This window comes from Mastigoproctus giganteus, chromosome 14, assembly GCF_048544385.1.
Source record: "Mastigoproctus giganteus isolate SK-2022 chromosome 14, ASM4854438v1, whole genome shotgun sequence".
Taxonomy (NCBI): Eukaryota; Metazoa; Arthropoda; class Arachnida; order Uropygi; family Thelyphonidae; genus Mastigoproctus; species Mastigoproctus giganteus.
Genome location: NC_143588.1, coordinates 112,258,821 through 112,271,095, shown reverse-complemented (window position 1 = coordinate 112,271,095; position 12,275 = coordinate 112,258,821). Strand labels below are relative to the sequence as shown.

The following is a 12,275-nucleotide window of genomic DNA, read 5'->3' as shown; positions in this document are numbered from 1 at the left end:
CTGACACCAATTTAAAAAATTTTTTTTTTTTTTTTTTGTTAAATTTGTAAACTGAATCAAGAGAATCCTCCTGTGTACCTTTCCCTATTTTATAAATGATTTTACAATATTTTCTGTTTTCCTCTGAAATATACTATGAATTACAAGAAAATTTCTTGTTTGGTGTTTAATAAACGAAGGGAGCAATAGCGTTATTGTTTTCAATTCATACTTTAAAATGATATCTGCAAAATGCCAGTGAGTGCTGTCATAATTTTGCTGTAGAGGCTTTAGTTTCACCAGCTTATCAAACTAAGTACAAACAGCTGACAACAACACAAGATGTTTGTGCAGCATCTGCCAGGTGCTAAGTGAGTGTTTGCAATTCAATTTGAGGTTGAATGACCTTAAATTCAAATATGATAAAAACATTATTTTTATTACTTTCTCTGCTTTATTTTTATTTGGGTTTAGCAATTATAATTAATAGAACGCTTTCAATTCAGTAAAAAAACCTAAAAATTAATTTTTTATAATTGAAACAAAAAAGGGGGTCCCACAAATGGTAGAAAGCGTATATAGTAATGCTAAAACCAATCAAAGAACCATTAAGAGTATGTTAATTTAGCATAATTAAAATATTTTTAATATATGTTCAGTAATCATCATTGTCATTGTACTCTGCCACGTGGACACAATTTTTTAACTTTATATTCCCTTTTAACCATTGTGATGAAAAGCAGTGTTTCGCTACATGACATAACAGTGATCAGTACTCGGCCAGACATAATGGAGCAAATGATATCATGTACCATCAAAAGACAGCCCTCAGTTTACACAAAATGAACAGTACAAATAGAGGGGAAAAAAAGTGGTACATGCAAGGCTAGATACCATTAAGAATGCAAATAATAACAAATATTAATTTCAAACAAATAATTTGCAAGCAATAAACATTTTTCTGTAGGGCCTGTCAGGCTAGGTGATATGCACTGCTGCTGTTGCTCCTGCCCATCTAGCTATGGAGGTGCCCTAGGTGATACCACTGAAGTGTTAAACAATCACTGCATCTTGTAAGTTAGCTGCCAGCCCTCGATAATGGGGTTTCCTGAAAAGTATTTTCAACTTCGGTCTAGGGTAGGTGTTTTTAAAATTCTGACTTGTCTTTTCAGCTGAAGAAAGCAGATTAAGGAAGCAAGCACATTTGTCTTTAGTTTCATAACACGCAGGCTATTTTTGGGTTTTGTGGAGAATGCTAGAAAACAAAATCTAATGCATATATTTTTCACAACTGGGTCATCAGCCGTTATACCACTGGGTACACACCCATGAATGAAGACCAAACAGCCCTGAAACAGCTGTCTGGCTTGTGATATCTACTGAGAATAAGTAACAATAGTCTTCTCTTCTGGAGAAGCATTACTTATTCAAAGTATGATGGTCAAGCAACTCGTGAAGGCATTCACAAAATGAGATGTAAATAAACGATGCCAAGTAATCAAATTTGGTTGACTTACTATGTACAGACTTGATGCAATGCAGTGCACTAATTTGTTTGTCTAATATATTATTTAAGATGAACACATAATATCTTGTTACCAGTGACCAGTCTTGTTAAACAAAAAAAATTTGCTGTAACTATTGTATGACAATAATTTGAGGTTTGCTGAATCAAAGACAAAACCAAAACTCTATGGTAAATTGGCATAGGAATGGGGATGTGGCAACTTTTAGCAGAAACGTGGAACTATAAAGAATTTTTTTTTTACAGCTATACTTTGCCAATTAAAAAAACAGTTAATGATGCAGATGAGAGCTAACACAAAACTATTAAAAGACTGATAAAATTGAAATTGATAATGTAATTCGTTTATTAAAAAAATTTCAAAGTTTCTATTTTTGGTAAGATGTATGCCAAAGTGCACTCACAAAAAACATTAAAGTTATCAGTTTGGCAAGAGTACTGAAAATGTTTTAAAAGCCACTCAATTAATCCATGCACAATATGCTTTTTGATTTCTAAATGTTACTCAATGAGCATTTTTTTCTTATAATTCTTTCATTATATTTCCTTATAATTCTCATAAAGAGGATATTTAGTTCACATTACATTGGCAGCTAGATAGCATGATTAGTGAAAGCCAGTGAGAGCTAGCATCAATCTGTTACATGCCATTGATATCAGTTTTCCATAGGTCTGCTTCAATACTCCTGTATTCAAATGTAACAGATGCCAGGTGAGCAAAAGCATCTACTCTTCTTCTAGGCAACTGGAATTAGTGTCTGTGAAATTCCAGCAACAGGCATCTAATCATGTTGTAATGCTTTTGCTGGCTAAATGCAAACAGCTGACAAAAATACAAATGTTCACGCTACATCTTCCAGGTGGCACATGAGCATTTTAGGTTCAATCTAGGAGGTTAGTGACATTGAAAATTCAAAAAAGATAAGATAAAGACTTATTGGTTTCTCTCATTTATTTTCATTCAATATTTTTAATTGGATTTAGCAAATCATAATTAATATATTGCCATTTTCAATTCAGTAAAAAAGCTAAAACTTAATTTTTTATAATTAAAACCGAGGATCACACAGTAGCCATGTGAGCATCCTTGTTGGAAATGAGTACGCAAGTGACAGAAGGTTAAAATTTTAAACTTAAGATTTATCATCTAAATTAATTAATTTAATTTTTACTACTTTAAGCTCCTTGCTGGTGAAGTTTGTCACATTTCTCACAATTTCTCCTTGGGGAAAAATCCAGTATGTCTTTTTAGATCCAGATGGCTGAAAATGTATTGCAACTTCAATCTTCCATTAGGATTTTTACTGGATGTAAGTACCATTAAATGTTTTTTCAGGTTGTTGTTTAGGAAAATGCATTTTTATACGGGTTTTTACATGAAAAGAGTATGAAAATGCCAGTGACAAATCTCACAACATACTTTCATACTAACCCAATATATGCCAATCCATCACCTTTGAGATTACTTGAACATTGAAATGCTTTGCTGCATATATCACAAAGAAAGGGCCTGTCCCGAGTGACCTGATAAATGTCTTTTCAGATTTCCTAGAAGAGAAAATGCCTTGTGACATATATCACAAGAGAATTGTTTCTCAAGAGTATGAACTAATAAATGCTTCTTTTAGATTTCCTGAGAGTGAAAACACTATCATAAGTTTCAAAAGGGGATGGTTTCTCATGAGTGTGATCTAACTAAATGTGTTTTTAGATGAACTGACTGGGAAAATACTTTGCCAAACATTTCACACAAGACTTCACATGGCTTTTCCTGGGTATGAACTAATAAATGTGGCTTTAGACTACCTGTTTCTGAAAATGCTTTTTCCACATATACAAGAAAAAGGTTTCTGCTAAATGTGGATCAGGAAGAGTTTCTTCAGAGTTCTGAATAGTGAAAATGCATTGCCACATATTTCACAAACAAAGGCTTTTTTTGAAGAGTGGATTAATGTTTTTTCAGATTTCCTAAATGTGAAAATGAAGGGTTTCTCTTGAGAGTGAATCAATAAGTAGTTCTTAGATTTCCTGACTGTGAAAATGCTGCAACACATTTCACAAATGAATGGTCTCTCTTGAGTGAAAACTACTAAACCTTATTTTAGACTGCCAGCTCCATATAATGATTTGCCATATATTTTATAAAGAAAGTTTCTCTCAAGAATAAACTAAGTTTCTAATGACTTGACTGGAATACATCTTCTTGCAAATTGTACATTTCTGTTTGCAACTTTTCCCCCTCTCTTTCAACAGATGTATCCACTGAGAATGGCTTTATTTCCATTTCTCCTTGAATAAGGAATTTTGATTATTTCTAACCTGTCACACTTTGAAGTTACCTATTATTCTGCCATTTGTTATAACAAGTTTTTTCTTGTAAATATCTTACTTATTAATTTCACCAGAAATTTTTATGATGAAATCGTACGACTACAATATATTTGTTAATTACATAGTTACTTTTTATATTCTTTATTCTGTACATTTGATTCTGTATTTATTACTGAATTTAATCTCCTTGGATCTGGAAAGAAAAAAAAAAGTACATATAAGAAGTCAATATACATTATTTATACTAAGGGTGGGCAACCTTTTTAAATGGCAGGCCAAATAAAATGTCTGTGAAGTACACGTGGGCCAAATTTTTTTTTGCTTTCCACAATTTTAGGATTATTTTCATTATCAAATTGTTTTCATTCAAAATGATTATTACAATGGTGTATAATGAAAAAATTGTCAAACAGTTTTATGTTATTTATTGTAATATTTATACATACTCGGTACATATAATTAATTTTATTAATAAGAAAAACAAAATACAAATTCAAAATAAAATTTGAAGAGCTGATACTGTTTATTTTTTATCAGTGAATCGATATCCGTTGTAGCAATGGGCAAAGTATTTTCTAAATTTACATCAGAAATTCAGGGAATTCATGTCATTTTTGAAAAAAAATAAAAAAAATGTTAACATCTGTATGTGCTTCCAAATGATGACAAAACTTTCTTTGCATTGTCTATCCAAGCTCCTGATCCAAATTTTTCAAAATGTCAGGTTTCAATAAATACCTTCATAAATTTATTCACTGACATTTGCCATTCAAATGCATGATACACTTGCACTACAATTACATTTTGCAAAGTCTTAAATCCAGGAACTACTACTGACTGCACACAAGTCTATGCCTACTTACCAGAGTTGCCAGAAGCTATGCTTGCTTACCACTTGGCAACACTGCTGCTTACTCAAGTCGTGACATATAGCACAAATTTAAATGATTAATAGACATCACGCAATCAAAATGTTATAAACAATTTAATAACAGCAAATATAATAAAAATGACAATAAACATAATTTCATGATATATTTTTCGGTGGGCTATGTATTATATATATTTTGAAAATGACTGGGAGCCAGTTTACTCACGTTCACAGGACAGAGTCGGCCCACTCAACTTATACAATGAAAAACAGAATAAGGAAAATGATCAATGCCTGGAAGGTATTTTATGTTAACTAGTATTTTTGTATTCATTCTGATTTTGCATATCCTGCTGACAATAAGCTTTTATAAAATATAAAAGTATATTTAATAATCCAACACTGCAAAATGTCTTGGGGGTGAAGAATAAATGTTCAAGCATTTAACCACATAGGGTTAAACCAACCATGATGAGAAGTGGATAATAACAGTTGTATTTCTGTACTCTATGCATAACACTGCAGAAGTTCACTACAAAGTTACTTTTGGCTTCAAAATAAATGTACTTTTGGTATTTATTAAACCACCGATATGCACGTGGTATGTCACTTATATTTTTAGTTCTTTTTTCATTAAAAAAAAAATAATAATCTTAGCCAATAATCTATTATGCTTACAATACAATATTTTAAACTGTTGTCCCAACAGAGAAAAAAAAATCTATCAAAACCAAAATGCCACTTTTTTTTTTTTTTCCAGGTTCCCTTTTCTGTAATATCATTATTTCACAATTACTTTTATGAAACATTCTTCAATACACTTAATCTCAAAGATTAAAATAAAATGAAAAAATTAATTAAAATTGAAATAAAACAACATATATCCTCCCCCAAAACCAAGTGCACTTGAGGGAAGCCCACACTTGGGAAACCTTTGGTATAGGTCAATGCAGGATTGGCTAGTTACTGTTTGACATCAACAGCATCATTTTAAAGTTATAGGTGGCTGTCTACATATGAGAAATATACACCGATAGAATGCTTTCATTTTTACTGGAAATGAACTGTTGAATATATACATTATACGATCAAATACTTTTTTGTTATATATATATATATATATATATATGAACAGTCTATTCATTTCATACATAAACACTTCATTCAGATTTTGTATATCAGATACCATATGACCAAAAGTTTTGATTATATAGTATCTGATCTTCTACCTCCCTGAAAGAAAAATCCCAAATGCGATATCAATTCTTGGTTTTTCTAATTCGCAACGTATAATAACATACTAGTTATAGCTAATTATTACTGGATATTATGACATCTTTTTTGGTTACATCTGTGTGAAAATGTTATATATACAGGGTGTCCGAAAAGTTTGGAACCAATGGGATTTACACTGTCCACCCTAACTCTCCATGCATTTTCTCAGCTGGTGTACCATGTTTGTTTGGATTCTTTTCAGCATATTGGCATCAACAGCAGCACAAGCCTTGGTAATTCACTCCCTAAGATGACAAAGGTCTCAGATTTTTACAACATATACCTGTGCCTTCAGGAATCCCCTAGCGTTAAACTCGTCTGCCACTTCCCTCTGGGTCCATCACTGACAACCACAAAGGAGGACTATTTCCACCCTTACATCTAAATTTTTCACTTGTAAAGAAAAACATTTTTACCATTGATTCCAGACTTTTCCAACATCCTATATATTATTATTAGTAAGGATAAATGATGCAATGAAGCAAACTCTTTTCCTGCAACACACAAAAAAGGTGGGCGATAATTTAATAATATATTATGATTGAAAATTTTGCAAATATTTTACAAGAACGGGTTCATACCTAGATTAACTAATAAGACAAAATATATCTTTTGGTCTTTCTTGGATTCCTTGAGCCTGAAAGTACTGTCAGATATCATAATCGAACAGTTTCTACTATAGGGATCCAATGTCGAAAATATCTTCAACACATTTCACAGGAGGGTTTCTACTGTGTACTAGTAGATGTTTTTTCAGTCTACTTGACTGTGAAAATGCCTTTTCACAAATTCCACAAGAAAAGGGTTTCTCCTTAGTGTGCACTAATAAATGTGTTTTCAGAACACTTGATCGTGAAAATGCCTTCCCACACATTTCACAAGGGAACGGTTTCTCCTGGGTATGAATCAATAAGTGTGTTTTCATGTTACCTGAATGTGAAAATGCCTTGCCACATACTTCGCAAGAGAAGGCTTTCTCCTGAGTGTGAACTAGTATATGTGATTTTAGAATAGATGATTGTGAAAATGCCTTGCCACATATTTCACAAGTGATTGGTTTCTCCTGAATGTGAACCAATAAATGTGTTTTCAAATTACCTAAAAGTGAAAATGCTTTGCCACATATTTCACAGGAAAAGGGTTTTTCCCGTGTGTGAACCAATAAATGCTGTGTCAAATTACCTGAAAGTGAAAATGCTTTGCCACACATTTCACAAACGAAGGGTTTCTCCTGAGTGTGAACCAATAAATGTGTTTTCAGATTTCCTTTCTGTGAAAATGCTTTGCCACATATCTCACAAACGTAGGGTTTTTCTTGTGTGTGAACTAATAAATGTGTTTTCATATTATCTGAACGTGAAAATGCCTTGCCACATATATCACAAGAGAAGGGCTTATCCGGAGTATGAACTAAATGTCTTCTGACTTGACTTGAATATGAATATATCTTCCCACGGACAGCACATTTTGCATGCTTCTGCACAACAGCGTTTCTTCTTGTTTCAGTGAATTTATTCTTTGAGAATGGCCTCCTGTAAGTCATTGTTTCTCTCATTCTTGTTTGTACAATTTCATTCTGCTTATTTTTAAGTTGAGATACTGAAGTTTCCTGCAATTCCACAGTTTTTTGTGAGAGATGATTTTGTTCTTGCAAAACAGCCTCCTTGATAATTTCATCAGACATTTTTAGATTGCTGATTATTCCTTAGAATACAGTTGCTTTTCAACTACATATTGTTGTGATTATTGTGTACATCTGTTCATCGTTTTCAATCTGAAAAACAAACAAAAAAAAATTACTAATGAAGTTAATGCACATAACCAATAAAATAAATGGACCTTTTCATCTTAGAAAGATGACAAATTAAAAATATTTTTACTTCTATACACCAGAATCGACCATTTGCCTGTCCATTTTAAACTACAAGTTGACAAGGTCCTAAACTGGAAATTAGAATTCTATAAATAGTTATCACAAAATAACTAAGTTAAACTTCACAAAGAGACTCTTACGCATGGGTCTTTTTAACCTAAAGCAATGGATAAGCTCAGCTCCTCCCACCGCTTTGCGGTGATTGTCTAATCACTGTGAAGCAGAAGGAGGAATTTTGTTCCCCTGATTTAAAACCATTAGTAAGGAAGGAACCCCTAAACCATTCATTGGAAAATGAATTGCCCCACCCAGTGCTGGTTTAAAATCAGGAAATGATTTTTCCCATTTAATGCTGGTTTTAAATCGAGAAACAAAATTAAAAGGAGTAGACTATCCAATCAGTGTAAAGTAAGATTTGACCATCATTTGCTGTTGCAAACATCCATGAGTAAGAGTCTCTTACTTTCTACTATAGGGTCCAATGTCAAAAATATCTTCAATGCATTTCATAGGAGAGTTTCTACTTTGTACTAGTAGATGTTCTTTCAGTCTACTTGAAGTTTAACCAATAACTAAAATTAAATATTTATAATTATTTAATTTAAAACTAAACTGATAATAACTGAATAGTTATCACAAAGCTTCTTGTAGTAATTTTTCTTAAAAAATATTTTAAGAAATATTTTTAAAAGTAAAATATTAAAAAGTAAAAAAAGTATTTTTTACCTTTTAATTAAAAGTATTTTTATACATTATTTTATTTAAAAAATAACTTTTAACAAATAATTTTTTATTTAGAAAGTAATCTAACTGAATTAAGTTAGAGAGAAATTAAGGTTAAACTTCAGTATAAGACCGTTACATGTGGATCTTTGCAACATGGAGCACTGGCTAAACTTAGCGGTAAAGGTGGGGGGGGATAATTGTTTCCCGATTTTAAAACAGCACCAAAGGGAGACCTAAATCATTTATTGGGAAATGAGTCCCCCGCTTTTGTGCTGGTTTACAATCAATTTTACCCCTTTAGTGCTGGTTTTAAACCAGGAAACAAAATGTTGAAGAGAATATTCAAAATAATATTTGAACATAAGAAAAGCAACTGGGGTGGGTGGGATCTATCTGACCATATTGAGGCAGGAAGCAAATTTTTAGCCATAATTATGAGAGTATCTTTGGATTCGGGGATGGAGGGGGGGGTGCGTGTGGACTGGAGTTGTGCGAATGTACCCCCAATTCAAAAAGGAAGATCAAAGGGTGATAGGAGTAATTACAGACCTGTTAGCTTAACATCTGTTCCAGGGAAAATAACGGAATTGCTGGTTAGGCCCATCTAGACAGGAGTGCAGTTATAATTCAGTCACAGCATGGGTTTAAGGGGAAAATGTTGTTTGGCCGATTTCATTGAATACCATAATGTGGTCACAAAGGAACTGGATACAAAAAATAATTTTGATATCATATATATGGATTTAATGCACATAATAGACTGCTGTATAAATTGGAACAGTGTGGCATTAAGGGCAAGTAATTTCTATAGATAAATGGTTGGTTGAGTGGAAGAATACAGAGTTGTTATCAATAGAGTCCCCAGAGTTTAGTGTTGGGCCCTTTTGTTGTTTTATTTATTAATGATATTGATGAAGATATATCAGGCTTAACGTCTAAGTTTACAGATGATACAAATGTTGGAACGGTTATTAATGACAGTATGCTACTACAAGATTTAGAAAAATTAGGCAGTTGGGCTGAGAAGGAGAATAAAAAACAAATGTAAAGCGCTGCATATGGGTAGCAGTAAACCCAGATTAACACATCAACTTTGCGATACTACACTCAGGGGCGCCTCCGTAGCCAGGTGGGCAGGAGCAGCAGTGTGTAGCATCTTGATTAGACCGTGGTTTGAGCCCGTGACCACCAAATACGGAGGATGCGGAAAGGTCAGGGAATGACCACCGCATATCCCCGGAGCAATATGGCCTTAGTTGTTAATGCTCCTAAAAAAAAAAAAAACTACACTCAGGGTAGTAGAAAATGGGAAAAAGACCTGGGAATAATTGTGCAGTCAGATATTAAATTCTCTGAGCAGTTCAGAAAGTCTACCAGAACAGCAACATGGCATTTCAATTTTGTCAATAATATACAGGAATTTTTCTTGCAGGGATAAAGTGATTATTCCATTTTATGATGCAATTGTTAAGCCACATCTTGAGTACTGCATACGGGTCTGGAGGCCTCATTTTAGGAAGGCTGCAGGAGCACGTATAAAGTAGGGCAACAAGATCAGTGAGCAGAACAAAGGGGTGCTCTTACCAAGAAAGTCTTCAGTTCTGCAAATTGCAGGGTCTGGAGACTAGGAACCTGTGAGGTGATCCGACTAAGGCGTTGAAGGCTTTGAATGGACTGAGCAAGCTCAATGCTGATGGGATTATTTGTTTTGCTTGGACTGTCACACACAAGGAGACAAATTAAAATTGAGGAAGGATGGTTGCAAAATAGATGTGCGGCTAAAGGCCAGCCACGCATTGGTCTTTAGCCAACAGGCGGTTGGCTAATGGAACAAAATTTCATCAGATGATAGCGTGAATAAATTAAAGAAAGAACTAGACAAGCCATTGGAGGGGATGAAGAGGTGAAATGGAATTTCTTTTTTTTTTTACTGTTGTTTGACTGACATTGTATAAGCTTGCTTTCTTCAATCCTTTGCCACCATTAATACTAAACTCTTTTTTTCAATGAACAGTTTAGGGGTTCTCCCTCCTTACCACTGGTTTTAAATGGGCAAACAAAATTATGCAACGGAACAGATCATGCAATCACTGTGAAGCAGTAGGAGCTAAGCATATCCATTGCTCCTTGTCACAAAGATTCATGGGTCTTATGCTAAAGTTTAACTGAAATTAAATAATTCAGTTAGAAAGATGTGCAGATACAAAGATATGATTGTTGGCAGGGTTGTTAATGACAGTACACTACTTCAACAGGATCTAGAAAAGTTGGGCAGATTGGCCGAGAAGTGCCAACTGAAGTTTAACATTGACAAATACAAAGTACTGCATATGAGTAGCAGGAACCCAAGAGCAAGGAATCAACTGTGTGGTACTGCACTCAGGATAATGGAGAATGAAAAAGACCTGGGGAAAATTGTACAGTCAGATATGAAGTGTTCTGACAGTGCAGACAGGCTGCAAAAGCAACTCATAGGGTCTTATTGATGATATACAGGAATTTTGCTACCAGGGATAAGGTGATTATCCCCTTGTACAGGGCAATGGTTAGGTCACACACTGAGTACTGCATATAGGTCTGGAGCCCTCATTTCAGGAAGGATGTAGAGCTGCTGGAAAGAGATGGGCAAAAAAGATTGGTGGGAGGGAACAATGGGACGTTCTTCCCAAGAAAGGCTTCAGTTCTGCAAATTATATTGTTCAACATTTAGGCCTAAATAGATGTCAGAAGAACGAATGAGACACGAGGCAGAGAAGAAAAATGCAGGGGATATATATAAATTAACAGACAACATGGAAGCCTATGAGAAATATAAACTGGTCTGTAACCAAGTAACAAAAGTGGCTAGGCAGGAAAATGCAGAATAGAGTTCTTTACTTATTTTAAAGAACTCTAAAGAAAGCAAAGAGTTCTTTACTTATGTAAGCTCTAGAAGTAAGGGGATGAATCAGATTGGTCCGCTTGATATCAATGGTTCAACTGTTGATGATCCTGCTGAGGAAGCTAACAAATTAAATGAGTATTTTGCATCTACATTCACACATGAGGAATTATTCAGGGAGAGTAATGCCAGAGGTGAATTAAACTCTGGCAGTAAGCTAGATAATCTTGTAATAACTGAGAGTAAAGTGGAGGAGAAATTGTTAAAGATAAACACAATAAAGGCACCTGGGGTGGATGGAATCTATCCAGTTATATTAAAGGAGGTGGCAAAGGAAGCAGGCAAACCCTTAGCCATAATTATGACAGCTTCCCTGGACTTACGGGAGGTACCCATGGACTGGAGATGTGCAAATGTGACCCCAATTCACAAAGGAGGATCAAAGGCTGACACAAATAATTATAGACCTGTGAGTTTAACTTCTGTTCCAGGAAAATTAATGGAGGCACTGGTTAAAGAAGCACTGCAGGATCATCTAGACAAGATTTCAGTTATAGCTCAGACACAGCATGGTTTTGTTAAGTGTTTGTTTCTTGTCTGACCAATTTGATTAGATACTATGATGTGGTCACAAAGGAACTGGATGCTGTTTGTTTGTTGTTTGTTATTTGGTTTTTAGGAGCATTAGCAAAGAAGGCCATATTGCCCCAGGAATATGCGGTGGTCAATGACCTTTCCGCATCCTCTGTATTTGGTGGTGACGGGCTCGAACCCCAGTCTAATCAAGAAGCATGTGCTCCTTCCCACCTGGCTA

General features: G+C 34.3%; 1 protein-coding gene across 1 annotated transcript; it reads right to left on the bottom strand.

Annotated features, from left to right (window-relative positions):
* Positions 1-6,657: 6,657 nt before the first annotated feature.
* Positions 6,658-7,665, bottom strand: LOC150075574 (uncharacterized). Its single transcript, XM_090388560.1, has one exon. The coding sequence runs from the start codon at positions 7,663-7,665 to the stop codon at positions 6,658-6,660; it is 1,008 nt and encodes a 335-aa protein (XP_090244686.1).
* Positions 7,666-12,275: the final 4,610 nt, after the last annotated feature.